Source organism: Colossoma macropomum, unplaced genomic scaffold (assembly GCF_904425465.1).
Source record: "Colossoma macropomum unplaced genomic scaffold, Colossoma_macropomum, whole genome shotgun sequence".
Classification (NCBI taxonomy): Eukaryota; Metazoa; Chordata; class Actinopteri; order Characiformes; family Serrasalmidae; genus Colossoma; species Colossoma macropomum.
This window is the reverse complement of record NW_023494801.1, coordinates 11133748-11152389: the sequence shown is the minus strand read 5'-3', so window position 1 is coordinate 11152389 and position 18642 is coordinate 11133748. Positions and strand designations below refer to the sequence as shown.

Below are 18642 nucleotides of genomic sequence, written 5' to 3'. Positions count from 1 at the left end.
TATGTGGCGTTGATAATAAAGAGTGTTTAAGTTTGAGTTTTGCTAGATTTAGGACAACAGCGTCTTTCTAAAATCTGTTATCAGATTTTATCAAAACAAACAGGACGCCAATAAAATGTCATACCGTCAATAGAAGGCGCTAGAGCGTCGATTTACGTGGCCATGACGAAGTATTAGGAAGGCCGAGTTCCAAATGGCTTTGTGGTGGATATCAAGTGCACTATATCGTTGTGGAATCAATTATGTGACCTATGTAGTGCACTACATAGGGCGTAGGGAGTGATTTGCGATAAAGCCCAAATCTTTGTCGAAACTTCATACGGCAAGGAGAGCAGGAAACGATAGTATCGCGGCCGGCTGTGATGGGTGTAAAAATCCGAGTGGAATATTGGTGAGTAATACTAAAAAAATAGCGTGATAATTTTTGTCACGTCTTTACAGGATAGCTAAAGCGAGCCTTGTGAAACAATGTAAACCAAGTTCAGTCAGGAAGGTCGCTAGTTAGCTATGCTAACTCATTGTACTTAGCTAGCTAGTTAACCCAGCTATAATGGCATAAGAATAATAAAAAAAATCAAGCGTTAGCGTTATTTACTAGTCTAACAACGCCATACATTCAAAGTATTGTCGCAGATAAAATGTTAAGACGGATGCTAGCTCAGGGAGTATAAATACAGAAGCTGCTTGTGCTCTCTCGTTATGAAATCAGTTTGCTAGGTTATGTTAGCTGGCTTCCAGTTCATTCCTCTTTTGTCTGAATAACATCTCATAACGGTAGCTGTGTTTACGTCTTGGCTCGATAGGAACCGAAGTGTGGAAGTTGGAGTATGGGGTTAGGGTTAGTAGGGCCGTTCTTTTATTATTATTATTTTATTTATTTATTTTTTTAAATCTCGTACCGTCTAGATTACTCATTTTCTTAAAATAAAAGACATGGTCGTAAGTATGAAGTCCATTAAATGAGTAGCGTATCCTGTAAACAACACAACGATTGCTGAGTTAGTGCAAATTCAAATTATAGTCATAAAATAAATGTTTTGGGTGGCGAGCACTGTCAAACAGGCTCTTCAGAGCACTGACTCACTCATTTAACTCACGATGTGAGACCAACGCCTTCAAGTTCAGTTTGTTTGAAGAGGAAAAATTTTAAACAGGGCCCTCCAGAGGGGCACAGTCATTCCACAAAGCATGATTTGTAGGATTTGTCAGTTTCGACCAATCCTCAACTTTGGGTGTATCTTATCTGGCTAACTCAAAAGTCCTGCTTTGAGAAACACTCCCCAGGACCTGGGTTTGGCACTCATGTCTCAAATGCACATTCTATCCATTTTGCATTTTTTTGCATAATTAAATCTTTAAGATGGAAACAAAATCATCTATTGTGTTTTAGAATGAAAAACGCTGTTTTTGGGAACTTTACTGAAATCAGAATTGTTCATAGTGGTGGTGATGGGGAACCAGACATCTGAAGAATTTTTAATGCCTCTAAAAGGTTCCTCACAGAAGGTTTTTACATGAAATGGTATACATGCTATTGTCAGATGCATGAAACATTAATTTATGATAGTTTTGCCTCTAAAAATCGTCTTTAAAATTTATTAATGGTTGAGAGGGTGTTTTAAGGCATAGTAGCACATAACGAAAAAAATAGTGGTAGATTCAAAAGATAAGTTACCATGATCTTTAAAAATTGTAAGGTAGGGGTGGGAATCTCTAGGCACCTCACGATTCGATTTGATTACGATTCAGAGGGCTGCGATGCGATTAAAAAACGATTATTGATGCATCTCGATGCATCTTTTTTTTTCTATACATCATTTCTATTTTCTCACTGTGTGAGGACTTGGTAGTTTTAAAGCAAAGTATTTGTAATGATCCATAATGAATTTACTTCCAATCTCTTTTATTAATAAATCAAATGGAAGTGATGTGGCAAGTGAACTAGAAGGCTCTCATTCACTGCCTTTGCAGCACATGAGACGCTGCCACTCATCTGCGATAAAATGCGCAGTTACGGTGAAACAAGATCCAGTGGCAATGGATGTCCACACAGCACGTTACAGCCGTCCTACCCGTTTTTAGTGACTTTATAACTTCGGTTTTGGTCTTCGTAGAGAAAGGGGTGGGAGGGATCGCTGTGTCAGTAAAATGTCTTCGAGACGTGATGTGTGCAGCATAGTGTGAAAGCCCTGTTTCGCAACGACTGGGAACTGGCGTGCAGACTGCAGGTCACCTAGCAACGATGCGTTATTTGCATTTATAAGCAGTGCAGTTGGTTTCCTGGTACGTTAAATCTGCAACGAGAGACTGTCAAACAGTAAAAAGTCACAAAGATGAAGTCGCTTCTCTTCCAAATTTTGTCGTGGAACAGGAAAATTCGAAAAGGCGACTTCAGCCTCGTAAGACAGCCGAATGTTGAGAGACATTTTACAAGAAACTGCTCTAGTTTTGAGGAAAAGTTTTCTGGCGGAAATGGGAGGAAAGCGGCTATAGCTAAAGCTTAAAGGAGAGCAAAGTAAATCTGTGCTCTCGTTTATATTGTTTAGCCTATACTAGCACATACTGACACATACTGGACATTAAATGTTTGATTTTTGTTAAAAGGACAAAATGGCTCTTCTTATCATTTGTGTTGTGACTCCTGATCTAACCTGGCTTTGATGCAGAGGCTGCCGGTCAGATTTCTCACTCATCCAGTAGTGTTTTTGTTGTGTGCCGCCACAGACTGTCCGGGCGCTGCACTTAACCACTTCCAAGTTCCGCCTTTTGCGTTCCGTCAACATTACGTTATAAATTAAATATTTTGAAAATAAATTTTTGACATTTGTGAATCGATTCAGAATCGTTCACGTCCACATTGCGATTTATCTAAGAATCGATTTTTTCCCGCACCCCTACTGTAAGGGCAGTTGCAGGTTTACCGCTCAGTTTGGATGGCAAATAAAGTGGCTATGTTTGCACTGTAGTCATTGTGGTCCCTGTTTCCTCTCACCACCACTATAAAGAATTACAAATAGATGAATTCCCCTTTAAATAGGTGTTGCGCCTTATACATGCATTTATTATTACATTAGTCTCATGAAATGAAACCAGATCCAAGTGATTGCTTTTTGTATTTTCTGCACTGATGTTTTCTGTGTATTTCACTTGAACACGTGACATATGGTGTGATTAAGTATACAGAATGGTCTAATTCTCACCTCTCTTTTCTCCAGTGGCGGATGAGGCTACGAGCCCCGCTATCAGGAGCTCAAGCGGGTCGTCATCGCTGAGTTCCCTGAAGCGGAGGTGTCCGGCTTCGTCGGCAGACAAGGTAGGTGAATGGCATGTTCCCAGACACCTTCTGATAAACTGAACTTTCATATGAAAGATACTTATGTAATGAAGATTTTATAGAGTTGCATATGTAAAGTATGTATGTGTGTAAGTTCTGTCTTTGAGTAAAGGATGTTATTTTATTTTGCTATTTAGGGAGCTTTGAGATTGAAATCAATGGACAATTGGTTTTCTCAAAGTTAGAAACCGGTGGTTTCCCTTATGAAGATGATGTGAGTATGCTGCCACAATCCACCTTAACTAATCAAACTCTCACTGCTATTAAAATACAAATACAGAGTGGAGTAATGACTGAATTTTTTGGCACAATCTTGTCTTTGGCATAGTCACTTGATTTGTGATGGTGTTTTAGGATACGTTTGTGTTTTTGTTTAATTGTTGGAAGAATTTAGCTATTAGACTAAATGAATGAGACTAAATTACATTTTCTTCTTCTTGTGCAGTTAGGTCTGTTACATTTGCAGTATAATGGCCTATTATTTTCCACAGTTCTTAGGTTTCACAATCAGATGTTAACATTTTAACAAACTGAATGTGAAGTGAGTTTGTTTTTATCAGTTGAACTGAGGCAAATAAATACAAATAAAAGAAAGCAGGGAACACCGTCTTAGAAAAACAATGTTTTACCTTCTGGCTGGTGCTGTAACACTTTTAGGCAGCAGTGAGTCATGTTTTTTTATTTGGGCTCCAGCTGTGTTTGTCCTTAATTGGAGGTGACTGAGTACCAACAGCCAGGAGGAAAGATAGCTAATCGATTTGTGCTTTAATGGCTGCACAAAATGAGCAAAAAAAGACAAGTTCTTAATAGCAGAGAAAAATAGATATAATACCTGAGAAAAATAGATTTAAAAGCCATTTATCTGGTAAATCCAAATAATATTAATGCTAAATGTATTGATTTTATGTGTTTTAATGTGTTTTCTTAATTATTTCCAAACCTGTCCTCATGGCAACCCGGTATTAATTGTAGCTTGCATCCAATACCTGGTATGGCAACTCAATCCTTCATTAAATTAAACCAGGTGTTCGAGTGATGGAGTGAAACAATCTGGATTCACACTTTGTCTAGCGGACAAGACTTCAACTACTTTTTAAAACAAGCCATTTTTGTTGCTTTTTACTGTATTTGTTTTACAAGCACAGTTATTGTGAAGATAAATGGTTTTAAATAATGTGCTTAGGTGCCTAAAACTTTTGCACAATATTGTAAACGGTAAATCTTTTTGCAAATATTGCATAATTGTGGTAGGCCCAAGCGCAGTTATGACACTGTGTGCTCAGAATGCCTTTTAGTATTTAATAATAGAATTTTTTTTCTCACTCTTTTTCTATATTTCTGTATTTCTCTCTTTCTCTCTCTTTCTCCTTCTCTAGGTCATGGATGCCATCCAGAATGCCCACGATGGCAAGCCGGTGGGGAAGATCACCAAGAGCCGGCCGCCTTGTGTGATACTCTAACCCCTTTTGACCGTGATTACCACACCAAACTCTTTGTGGCTGCTCAGGGAATGTTGCCTTCCTGGCTATTACTTTGCAAGCAAGGCTTCCTTACGAGGCTGAACATTGCAGGTTATGGTTAAAACCATTTAGAGTGAGATGTGTGTAACGGGTCCTCAGGTGTTTCCTTTACTGTGCTTCTAACGGTGTGCTTTTTGGACTTAAATGATTACTGTAGCTGAAAGGTGAAAGGTTGCAGTATGAATCTCATGGTCCAGACACCCCAAACCAGGAGCAGAGGGTCAAGGGAAACATCAGAGAAGAAGGGGTTCTTACTTTGTCCAAAACACTTTGCTTATATTTAATAACAGGCACTGGTGCTCAAGTCTGATTTTGCTTTTGTAATTTACCTGTGGTTTACACAGCATACTGGCATTGTCAGTCTGAGGCTAGAATTGTCTGGTTTGATCACCGGCACGTCATACTACTGAACCATAATTGGATTAGTGTGATTTATAAGGGAAAAGAATCTGACTTGAGCACTTGTCTAAATATAATCTGATTTCTTACCTGATGTTTTTCCTATCTTGATTGAAACTTAATTTAAAAATAGTCAGCTGGAGGTATAAAATAATTCAAATTAATCCTAATGCTAGGGTAGTGGTTGTACTGAAAGTCTCTAATGATAGCATTTAAACTTTGAATTGGGACTTGCATAATTCAAAAGGAGGTAGAAGCTTTCGTAATATTAGGACATAATGTGTACTGATTATTTTCTTTGGTTTTTGAGTTTTTCTTGCTTTGTAACACTGTCACAAAACCAAACTGCTGCTTTTGTGGACTTATATTTAAACAGCCTTGTACTGTCATCATGTAATTTATAAGTTACAATACGCATTTAGATTTTTGACACTGGTGCAGTCAGTGCTTGTGTTAATTATAACTATGTTGTGTTCATAGTCCTGCAGTCTGAAGTTCTTATCCATGCTTGGCTGTGCACGATATGTATGAGCTGTATAGGTGATGCGCCTTACCGGTTTTGTGCTTGCTGCTGTTCAGTTTGCTAAACGGTTTCATTTGATGGTTTTTAAGTGTCTTTCTTCACTGTGCTTCAAGTCATGTAGAATACCTCTGTTACCGTTTTGTGTTTGTTGCACAACCGCGCTGACAGTAACACAAAGGGAAGCGTCAGCCGTTTATTTCAGATATGCAAAGCACTGGGTGTAAATCAGAAGTCATAATGTCAGACTTAGAAACAGAAGCGCTAGCACATCTTAGGCCCAAACCCAGATTGCTCATCAGATCGTTCTGTCACTTAGTTCTCAGGAAACTGTCACATATTTAAATATTTGTTTTTCTGCATATCAGCAGTGTCTTTTCTTTTTACAAGAGCTCTAACTATGTTGTAACCTTCTTCATACTTGAATAAAAAGATGGTAAGTTAATTTAATGTTTACAGTTTGGTTGTTGCTTTCATAATGTGTCATCTGTGCTGGGTTAGAAAGAAAACAGCCTGTCCTATCATAGATGAAGCGAAACGTTCTTATCACGGTCATGAAATTTTAGCTATGAGTAATTGCCATTTTTCATTCATTACATGCAACTATTGAAGAACAAGCCTAAAGCAGCCAAATTGGCTGCTTCCTAGCTGTTGATTCTCAGTAACTTCTACAGCCTAAGCTCCAATAAACCAACATTACTTGCCATTACATTTCTAAAGGTGTTATAGCACCAGTCAGAAGTTAGAACGTTTCTTTTCCTAAGAGCCATTATGTGTCACAGTAAATGCGTTTTCCTTTTTTTCTCCAATTTACATGCATTTGCCTCAACCCAGCTGATAATGCACCCAATCCTAGTCTGTTTATTGCAGTGCAAACTTAGGACTGTGAAAGCTTACAAAATAAATGCAATGTATTAATAACTGATAACTAGTAACTAGTAATACATTGTATGTCCAAAAGTATCCAGACACCACTTCTAATTATTGAATTCAGATTCTAAGGTGCACCCATTGCACAGGCATTCAATAGGCACATGCAGCTATAATCTTCATAGAAAAGCACTGCCAATAGAACTGGACACTCTGGAGCAGCCACATGTGATTGTATGGCCACTATGCCAATGCAAAGCAATGGCTAGAGGGGTATAAAGCTCTCCAGCAAAGGGCTGAGGAGCAGTTTAACTGAGAGCTCTGTAGTGAGAGAACACCATTCAGTACCTTTGGAATAAGCTGGGGTAGCATTTGTGATCCAGAACTAGTCATCTAACAGCAGTTCCTGACCTCACTAACACACTTGTGGCTGAATGCAGTCAAATCCTCACAGTAGTGTTTCAGCATCTAGTGCAAAGCCTTCCCAGGACAGTAGAGGCTGTTACTGCAGCAAAGAGACAAACTCCGTATGAATAACCCTTTATTTCACAAACATTTGGACTGTATATTCAGAAAGATGCAAGTGTGAGTGGTGTAGCCTAATAGGCCCTAAATACAAAGGCTGTTTTAATTAGTAGTGAATAAGTCAGTAAGGAAAGAAATAGAAACAAACTGGAGAGAAATCCTGGGTACAATGATTTGTAATCTTTTTGTTGCATCTAGTTTAATCACTATCAGCATATCTTGTGTTTTGATGCTGGTATGCTGGTTAACCAGTATGGCCATGCTGAGGTGACCAACTAAACCAGAACCAGACCAGTCCAGCATTAGAACAACACAAACCAGCTTAGACCAGCTTGAAATGCTTTTTGGTCTGTGCTGTTCAGCAGGGAAGTTGAGAACAGCTTTGCTATAGTAGCCTAGTAAGCTATAGCTACAAGCTACAGTTAAACAGTTAACAGACCTTGTTTTACCAGGTGGCCCTTAAAAAGGCAACTGCCTGTCTGTTTTATTCTTGTCACAGGTTAATATGTTACAGTACATGACCATTTTTCTTTCATGAGCATCAAACAGAGGTAGGACATGGTGGTTGATAGAGTAAAATAAAGAAGGTTCCTGTAAGGCAATGGCAGGTGAGGCTATGAGTCTTCATCAAGTCCTCCTGGGCAGAATGAGGTGTTCTAACACTGCTCTAATGTCTGGACCTATATAAGCCTGGTAGGGTTTCTGAATAATTCCAACAAAGCAAATTTCAGTTTCAGCTTACAAGGAATTACTTCCTAAATTAACCACAGCAGACAGAGCCCGCAGCCACATCCAGTTTTCTTTAGTAAGTCTTACTTAAGCTTTTAGCCATTTCTGTCATTTGAATAATCCATTTTCTGCATGATTAAAAAATTCAGTAATGATTTGAAGACAGCTACAGTTACACAGCTTCTTAGCAGTAAAGTTAGCTATAGGGCTTCCTTCTGCATTTGCCAGCTGGGGAAAAAAATCAGCCCACCCCAAAAAATCCACACCAAAGCAGCTGTAGTTCTTGAAATGTTTTGCCCTCCTTCAAAATACATCATCAGAATTTATTTATTTTTTTTTCTTTTTTTGTAGTCTTTAAACCAAAAAATCTCATTGTAAGAACTCCTACTGCACCACCATAGGAGGCGAGCAGAGATGTTTACTACAGATGAAGTGCCCCCTTATTCCACTAAACCAGTCGTGCAGTTCCACTGAGAACAATGGTCCTGCATCAGAATGCATGCAAAGCTTGAGCTGCATTTACATATGAAAAATATATACGTATACTTACATTTGCATATACATATTTACATATTTTCCCCATATCATACATCTGTAAACTATTCAGATATCTTACTCTGCAATAGTAAAAGTTTTGCTTTTTGGAGACACTTCTCATGATCAAAATCATCCTCTAGTCACTGAGCTCTGCATTCCCCACACTGGAAATTCAGCACTATATCAATGATAATATAGAGAATAGAAATCATGATTGAAGTGTTACTCAAAATTTTGTATACTGTTACATGGATTTGCTCATCACTCTGCAACAGTAGTCACATTCTGTTGCCTATGACACAAGCATTGTGGGTATTTTATGTGTGCTAGGGTATGTCATCATGGTGCACTGTGGGATTGGAACAGTGTACTGTATATTGTCCATTGTTTTATAAAATAGCAGACCCTCAAAACAGTGCATTTACAGTCATATGCAAAAGTTTGTGCACCCCGGGCAAATGAAGTTTTGTTTATTTTTGAAGTGAACATTCTCTACAGGGAAGACATTTCTTCATTTTAGTGCACAATCACTGTTTATTTGCTGAATTTAACATTTTGTGAAAAAAACCCATAAAATCTGACCTGTATATTTGTTTTTCCAATATGTTAAACTTAAATAAATATAAATTATGCACTAAAACCTGCAGAAAACGTCTATTTAAGTTAGCTCTCTGTCGTGGATGTGTTAACTTGTTTTCACTTAGAAAATCAGCAAAATGTAATTTTACCAGGTTATTCAAACTTTCACATATAACTGTACAGTCAATCATTTTGGACAAATGATGTTCTGAGCAACCTGTTCTAAATAGATTCAGCTCTAAATAAGCTGAAATCTCAATAAATCCAGATAAAACATGTTTTTCTAACTTAAAAATAAACTTTATAAACCCTGTGTAAACTCATCTACATGTTAGCACACTTTGTTCCATAGTGACACAGGCAGAGCTTGGTCCCATAGCTCTGACAGCATACGCTCATGTTACAAGGTAAACAGTGTCACCTGATCAGGGCTTTATATCCCAACAGAATGAACTGCTGACATTATATAAGAAACCTCACGTAATGATCATTCTGCAGGTGTTCACGTTCAGAGTGTAAGAATCTATTACTGCAGATGAAGATGAGGATGAAGACCAGTTAGGGATGTATTTCTGATGTGACTGTGATGCTGTCAGAGCCTGACTCATCTATAGGACTGTTTTTAGTGCAACACACCCCAAATACTCTGAAGAGACATTTAATTATATATAACCAAATGAATTCTAAAGAAAGAGATGTATATTAACTCCTATAGGTGAGGTGGTGCTGCTGAACACATCCTCTTCTACAGGAACTGGCAGGATCCATGATGAACCTGTAGAGAGAGAAAGAGAATAAGGTTAAAGCTAGCTGAATAATACCTACTGGTGGAAAAAAAGCTTAGTAAGTAGCCCTGTAAAGAACAGTGACAGTGATTTTGTTGTACAATGTTTGTACCTTCATATCTTCCGTAATTAGTGTCTTTTAAAGTTGTTTTAGTCCAGGCCCAAATAGGGTGATTTAAAAGGTCTGTAACTCAGTGTCAAATAAAAACAGAAATTAGTTATTTTTAAATCCACTTTGACCTGTATTTAAATGAAAACAGTACAAAGACAACATAGTTAATATTTTACCTGATTAACCTCATTGTTTATATTTATATGCACCTCATTGTTTATATTTATATGCATTCATTCTGAAATTAATGTCTGCAACATGATCCAAAAAGTTGTGACAGGGGCAATTTAAGACTTCTCTGAGTTGAAGAAGGTAAATGCCATCTGAATTGTTACCAGTGTAAAGTTCAAAAGCCAAGACATGGGTAACTTGCACTACTGTGAAGAAACCAAAAGTACTGAAAGATGTAAGAAATAACATTTTGTCACTGTTGTGCAAAAACCTTATGCCTCTATTTTTGTTGTTTTTCCTTTTTCATAATATGAAAATTCTGGTTACCTTTTGTATTGTGTTAAATTTTCAAGATGAGTAAACCAGTAGAAATGCTCCAAAATGACTTGGAAAAAAATGTGTTACATCAATTTCCATTACAAATTAAGAATGTTTTTGCTTCTTCTGTAAAGTTACCATTTTGAAGACATGAGTTTTTGTTCTGACAATGAAAAATACGCTGCCTTATTGTTTTCAGGGACATCCAAGCTTATTGTGCGGGCTGCGTAATCAGAGCCTGCAGGTGTTTGACTGGCCTGCCTGAAGTCCAAACCTGTCCCTCACTGAAAATGTGTGTCACATTACGAAGTGCAAAACACAACAACAAAGGCTTGTTTAACCAAAGAATGGCAAAAAAGTCCACTTTCAGAATTCTGGATCGGTTGATGTCTTCAGTCCCCAAACTAGTGTTAGTGTTAGTGTTACTAATGATTTCACTTGAAATTTTATGTTTCACTTGAAGGTATAATTAACTAATTATTTGTAAATGTGGAGCGACACAAAATGCCTTTTTCTCATCATTACTCAAATTCCAGATTCTGTGCTCAGGCTGCTTCTTGGCATTAGGAGAACTTATCTGTGTTTCTGCTTTATGTTCAGAGGTCACCAAACCAGTCCAGGAGGAGCCCAGCCTGTCTACGTTTTGTATTATTCCATTTACTAGAACATACAATGTCTTCACTTAACTGCTTCAGGCTTGTTGTGGAGCTGGAAAACAATATACTTATATATTATATATTTCAAATATGGTGTCAACACACCAGGTTATACTGTATTCCTTATTTGAAGACTGCTTTTTGAAACTATCACTGTTTTATGACAGGTCCCCTGTAAAAAGGTTCTTACTGGACTGATATTTGAAACAGAGCAGTGCTGTGTTGTGTTGTGTTGTGTTGTGTTGTGTTGTGTTGTGTTGTGCATTCTAAAGTCCACCACCCAGTTTGGCGTGTAGGTGCGTCCTGTGCATGAGCTCTGGCAGCCCATGATAACTGACACCACTCTGCTTGCCTCAGTGTAGATAGAGCCTATCACTGCCTGCTCCAAGGGTGTGTTCACCAAAAGGCAATGTTTCAGTCATTCAACGTACAAGAGGGCCTTTAAATTCTTATGCAGAATCAAAATATCACCAGGAACAGCCTTATTAATCGTGTATTACTATTTTTTGTCAAAGCTAATGTATGCAGCCATCCTAGTTTGTCTTTATTACGTTTATCTGTTTATCTGGCCTTCATTCATGCTGTTGATTGGACTTTAAGCTGCTTATTTTATAGCAGAGCCAACAAATATTCATAAAGAAAATGTCCCCACTGGGTGAAAATGTACTTATATATACACTGAGACTATATTTGAGCCCGCCCACTCTGGTCTAGCTTTCTTTTTGTGGTGAAGGCCTAAAAAGCTTATGGTGCTGTAATACTAGTGAGATATTAGTAAGAGCATTCTATGGAATATAAATTTAATTGTCTATTTATTAATAGATCGGATGGCAGCAGGTGTTAGGAATGGTTTAGCTACAGGCACTAGAAATCTGATAAATTCATACATACAAATTGAATTACTAAGTCATGGCCACGACTTAATCATCTCATTCCCACACCTTACTAAGATACGGCCATGCATTATTTTTATTTAGACAGGATGTCACCAGCGGGGCTCCGTAAATTCAGTTCAATTCTGTGTTGTTTCTTGTTGAATCCTGTGTTGGACCAGACTATGCTTTCACCCTAAAGATAAAAAACATCCTACTGATCAAAACAATATGTTTCAAGAAAAGAGATGACATGACAAACATGACAAATTTATTTTTGACCACCAAATAAAACAACAGATATTAGCAGGAGAGGTTTTGTTTCAACATGTTTAATTAGTCTGTACATAACATCTCCTAATAAATGAACTATTTGAATTTATATTGGGCATATGGACTTCTCTCATTGTTTACTTTGGAGGTTTTGTAATGCTGCATTAAAATGGACCCTGCTGTGTAGAGACTGTATTGTAGCCTGGCTGGCTCTCATTCTGAGTATTTACACGATATGGACAAAAATATTGGGACACCTACACATTACACCCACTGAAGCTGTTATGACATTCTAAATCCATATGCATTAATATAGAGTTGGTCCCCCTATTGCAGCTATAACAGCTTCCACTCCTCTGGGAAGCTTTCTACAAGATTTTGGAGTGTCTGTGGGAATTTTTGCCCATTCATCCAGAAGAGCATTTGTGAGGTCAGATACTGATGCTGGACGAGAGGGCCTGGCTCGTAATCTCCATTCTTGTTCACCCCAAAGGTGTTCAAAAGGGTTGAGGTCAGGCCTCTGTGTGGGCCAGTCAAGATCTTCCACACCAAACTTACCCAGCCATGCCTTTATGGACCTTGCTTTGTGCACTGGGGCTCAGTCATGCTGGAACAGAAAAGGACCTTCCCTAAACTGTTTCCACAAAGTTGGAAGCATAGAATTGTCCAAAGTGTTTTGGTATGCTGAAACATTAAAATTTCTCTTCACTGGAACTAAAGACCAACCCCTGAAAAACAACCACATTATCCTCATTATCCCTCCTCCACCAAACTTTACAGTTGGCACAATGTAGTCAGGCAGGTAATGTTCTCCTGACATTTGCCAAACACAGACTCATCCATCAGACTGACAGACAGAAGAGCGTGATTTGTCACCCCACAGAATATGTTTCCACATGCCATGAAGCTCCTGGCACACAGTGTTTGTGCTGATGTTAATGCCAGAGGAGGTTTGGAACACAGTTATTAAATTAGCAGAGCATTGGCAATTTTGGCACAAGAATAATTCAGGGTGAATCTGGTGAAATAGTTGTCATATTGCTGTCAAATTCACAGATGAGGTTGCTATGGGAACATGAGAAGATGGCCTCTTGAACCTGGTTAACTACATTAAAAGCTGTGTTACATTTTATTCCACATTAGGTTGTGCCCCCATCTCCCCGTCATAAATATAATTATGTAATTATATAATGAATGACATGATTAGTTATGCAATGAGTTACATTTGATTTGTATTGTGTATGAACCAGTTTCGGTCTGCTCTTTGGACCTTTTGCTTGTTTCAATGTGAGTGTGTTTTTACTTTCCGTACACACATTTTCCATACAGAGTAACCTTTCATCAAATTCAAATCACAATAAAATATCTCTTCTTTTTTGTATAAACATGCGTTAGTGCTAGAAATTTTACAATTCGCACTTTGGACAGAAATTTTCTGCTTGTTTCTATGAGCCACTAATGAGAAATTGTTCATGTTGTAATGAACATGCATGCTCCGTGGGTCACTTTAATATTTGCACTGCTTATACATGTGTGATGTTGCATTGTCCTTGGTAAAATCGAGAGACTGAGCTTAATTAAGACTGTCTGTCACCTTTATTCAGAGTACATGCATATGTTAAGTTTGTGTATGAAGAACCATCATTATATCTGCTGTAAACATGCCTACCCATCTCCTACAGTGGTACCACAATAGTCCCAAGAGTGAGAGTTTCCAGTTTAAAGACTAGAGTAACCCCCTGATGATGAATCTCGAGAGTACGAGGGACCTATTAAAAAACTACAAGTGCATTGAAGTGGTTACATGAGGGTGGGTTGTTTAAATTTTTTCTTTCCGCTAGCTGGCTAATGCAGAAAGTCAGGAAGTCAGATTAGCTAACATTACCGATAGGAAGCTGAATATCACATATGTATTTATTAGCATCTACATCAGTGGATTTCTTTATTATAGTTGGTGGAGATTCCCACTGGACATATGGCATATTTACTGGGTATTGTAGTGAGAGAACATTAATGGATGAAAACACAATGCCACAACATTGACCCCTCTAAGGCTTGACCCAATAGAGAACCCACTGAAAACAGTAATGAATTGCACCATACTGTTGTTTCACCAGCAAGAACTGTGACTTCTAAGGCTTAAATTCTCTTTCTCTAGCGCTTTGTTCTCTTGTCTTTCTCTCTCCGTCCATCTGCCGGGTTCTACAAGCAATGCAGCTGGCCACTCTCTCTCTCTCTGAGATATGATCCTAATAGCTCTGTAGGGGATATAGTCATGTTGTTGCAGTTCTAAGTTTGAGATGAACCTCAGGAGCCATTGTTAATTACTTTTTTACTTGCATCATACAGTAATTACCCAGCAAGGGATAGTGGCTAGATTAAAGGCCATGCTAGTGACTCAGCAGGGTGAAAGCAGTTTGTATTTTTAATAAGGTGAGGTTTCTCTGAGAGCTGATTCACAGTGCATGGTCATATAACCTCCCAGGCAAGAGATGAGGCAGAGTATGAGTTACGTCTAGAGTGCCAGAAAGAAAGCACAATTAAACAATGCATTGTTGGGTTTTAATCAACTAATGCACTTGACTAGCTGTGTCTGAGTCTAAGTCGACAGCTTTTTTCTTAAACATGAAAGTGGGATTACATGAGCATTAAGTCATTGATTTTACTTGATTCAAAAGTAAACATCATTATGAATAAATTATATTACATTAACACTGCCAATAGTGAGTAAACCCAAACACAAGATGTGTTACTTTGTCTGTGCACAATCAATACAGGTGGGCAACATTACAGTATTATAGCGTTATATAACACAGCATTATTGTGACTAAATATGTCACATCACAAAAAGCAATTTGGAGCATATTGAGGATATGGTCAGTACACAACAATTGTGTCTTTCATTTCACTATAATTAGTCCTGTTTATTTGATTGAGTGCACCAAGTATTTTCTGGTATGTGGTTTAAGTGCCTGTCCTTTTGAGTAACTGAGGATTTTGAAGTCCCTCGAAGTCCATGAACAGTTTACAAATGGTTGCTCTACTCATCCACCGCTGGATTTAATTCCATTAACTTACTGACATACTTCACTCAGCCTCTGCATATTTAACTTATTTACTGATGTATTTCACTCAGCCACTTGCAGCTTTAATATTATTCACTCAGCCACTGGCATATTTACCCAGAAAGGGTCCATTTTAACCTTAAAATCCCAGGCTTATTACATTCTAAGGCTTATTATTCAGTAACTACAGGGACTTCAATGCAAACTGGCTAAACTATACTTAGGTAATAGAAGTGTATAATAAAACTTTGGGCCTGCCGGTGGGCCCTGGCCATTTAAGGGGTTAACTCAATTACTGGCGCATTTCACTCAGCCACTGATGTATTTCACTGTAAGAAGCCTTTCAGCAAACTCTGCTTGCCTGGCTAGGTAGCAAATTAATGACAATATCGCTGTATACTCTTAAGAAAGATGGATCTTTAAGGGTTCTTTATTAAATACAATGGTTCTATGTGAACCCATGAACACTCAAATCAAAAAATGGTTCTATATAACACCAAAAAGGGTTCCGCTGTTGTTACGATGGTAAGCAACAATAACAACAGAACCTTTTTTGAGACACAAAAGAACTTATATTCCTAGGTGGAAGAAATATCTTATAAAGTAAAGATATCCTATTTTAAAGAGACTCAGATTTGATTACAGGAGGTAATCTACATCTCTTCAATGTCAATTTAAAGTGTTTTGCACTCTCAGAAAAAAAGGAATGAAACTGTCGCGGGGCAGTACCCCTCTTGTCACTGGGGTGGGACCCTCAAGGGTACATCTCAGTACCTTTAGTCAGGGAACATAGTTGTACCATAAACCACTGATATTATTTTTTCACACCCCGTCTCGCCTCCAGGCTTTTTTTATTTTTATTGTTCTGTTTTAAAAAAATAGGTTATGAAAAGTTGAAAATACGTACTTTTCACTTGGAAAAACATCTTTAAGATACACAACTGGACTTCAAAACTACTGTTGTATCTTTGAGGGAACATTTACATTGTTTGTACCTTAACAAACAAAAAAGGTACTTGTGCAGAACCTTTATTTCTAACAGTACAGAGAAACAGACAAGCGTTATTGTTAATTGTTTAACACCTCAGCTAATGTTATTAGCCCAATCACAGCATAACTTACTTCACTTTGCAGCTTTTAACTGTAAAATAGAGCGTTTTGAAAAGGAAAACAGTAGGTTTGTTGATCGGTAGCGGTAGTATCAGTGCATACCTCATAACCAAGATTTGCTTCTGATTCTCCTGCTCCTTATCAAATTTCCCATTCTACCTCAAATAGTGCAACAGTTACAGTCTGGTGCCAATGAGGTGTGTGAAGAGGTAGTTTAACTATTAGGAAGATTCATTCAACTATTCTGAACACTAGACTGACTAACCCTGCGGTAATGGTGGATTTTCCGTAAGACACTGTGTCATGACACCACATTCCCAAGCCTTTTTACTACTGATGGCATGAGAAGCCATGTTGATTTGACATCATATGCAGAGCTCAAAGCTGAGAACACAATCCAAACTTTCCCAGTAGAAATTCCTAGTTGAGTGGGGTTTTCTTAGATTTTCCTATGCCTCTCTCCTTCTCTCTCTCTCTCTCTCCGTCTCTCTCTCTCTCTCTCTCTCTCTTTTCTCTCTGTGATTTGGGTTGGCCTTGGTCCTGCATATTTTGTAAAACTACATTTCATGCATTCCCAGTATGCCACAGTTCTTATCACTTTTGTTACGGCATAACTGTCAGTGAACTGTATGCTTGTGTTTATCTATCTGGGTGGATTTCAGGCTATTGTACCATCTATATTTCCTAAATGATGCTGTGATTCCCTGATGCTTCAATGTAACAAACAAGAAGCGTGAAACCATAACAGCTCTGCATGCCAGAAACATGGTGCTGAAGCTCCTCTCAGTACATGGTGAATGACTCAGCGGAAAAAAGCCATATCAAACTGATCAGAGCTGTGAGGGGGGCAGCCCTCTAAAAGAGGGAATCCCCAACCAGTAAACAAACTGACGTCAAAATTCAAGATGCTTCCACACTGATTACTAGACCCCCTACACCATCTTTGCTGTTTACTTGTGTTTTATGTAATCTAATATGTAATATTCATATGGAAATGATATACAAGTAACTTGAAATAAAGTAAATTCAGTACAGTTTTCAGTGTAAAAACTTATATGTAAGGTATGCAGTTATGAGAGAGAGAAAGAGAATTTGGATGAATCCAAAGGTTAAGGAATTAAGAAGTTTTCTGATTTGAAGTGAAAAGTAAAACACTAAAATATGAAAGACATGGATCCTCCTGGACCAGGATTGGGAAACACTGCTGTAAAGTCTCAGAATTAAAGGCAAAAAAGGGTTCTTTGGAACAATATCATAAAAGAACCTTTTAGTTGATGGTTCCAAAACAGCCAGGAGACACTGACGGGTTCAAATATCTACTACATACTTCTACACCTCAAACGTAACTTAGCTTGTTCGCATCGTGGTCCATGTTGTTACTAAATAAAAGGTCTTAGGATGTTTTAAAGGATTTTAATTGGTTCACACTCCAGCATTTTTGCAGCTTTATCTCTCTCTGCTACCTCTGTAGTGAGAGAATGAGTGCCAGGGAAACATCAAGTGTTACCATTGTCAATGGGCAGTTGCTTCAACACAGGTTTTCTTTCTCTAAATTAATGTCAATTTTAAGCGACAATAGAGCTTAGATTAAAAAAAACACCATTAACCACCTATTGAAATGTTCTTTAGGGAACCAGATTTTTTTTTTACTTTTGTGTTTAAGAGTTTATTTTGCTGAAATAGGGCAAGAAGTGGTTGTAGGTGTCTCTGTTTCTTATGCTGTCTTACATCTTGCAATCTCTCCCTCTCACAAGCTACGTGTCTGGTCTTGGAGCGGGTGGGGCGAAACTAATATAGGCCGAATAGATGGATATATTTAAATGAATTTTTTTTTATATCACAAAAATAATAGATTTAAAACATTTTTTGTTGCTTAGTTTGGTGCAGGTGGTACATTTTAAAACTTTACATATTACATCAAACTCTTTTTTACCATTTAAAAAAATGGAAAATTTGCTTTTTGCATTAAATTGGACCTTTTCTGGCATTTGAATTGGCCTTGGCCATGCAAAGTTTGTGATACCACATTACATGCATTTCACAATCTTGATCATTTTGTTATCTCACACCTATCAGTGAACCACACTGTTCTTATTTTTGCCTGTGGTCATTTAACAGCTGTTCTAAGCAGTAACATGATGCCTTGAAACATCAATTTAGCAAGAAAAACGAGTAAAGTGCTCTCCACACATGGTGAATGACTCAGCGGAAAAAAAGCTGTATCAGACCGATCAGACTATGAGGGGGCAGCCCTCTAGAAGAGGGAA

At 38.0% G+C, this 18642-nt stretch overlaps 1 protein-coding gene across 1 annotated transcript; it reads left to right on the top strand.

The window, feature by feature from the left end:
• The first annotated feature begins 259 nt into the window (after nt 1-259).
• On the top strand, nt 260-5120 carry selenow2a (selenoprotein W, 2a). Its single transcript, XM_036590250.1, has 4 exons — nt 260-391; nt 3216-3313; nt 3472-3548; nt 4711-5120. The coding sequence occupies exons 1-4, from the start codon at nt 363-365 to the stop codon at nt 4792-4794; spliced, it is 288 nt and encodes a 95-aa protein (XP_036446143.1). The 5' UTR covers nt 260-362; the 3' UTR covers nt 4795-5120.
• The last annotated feature ends 13522 nt before the right edge of the window (nt 5121-18642 follow it).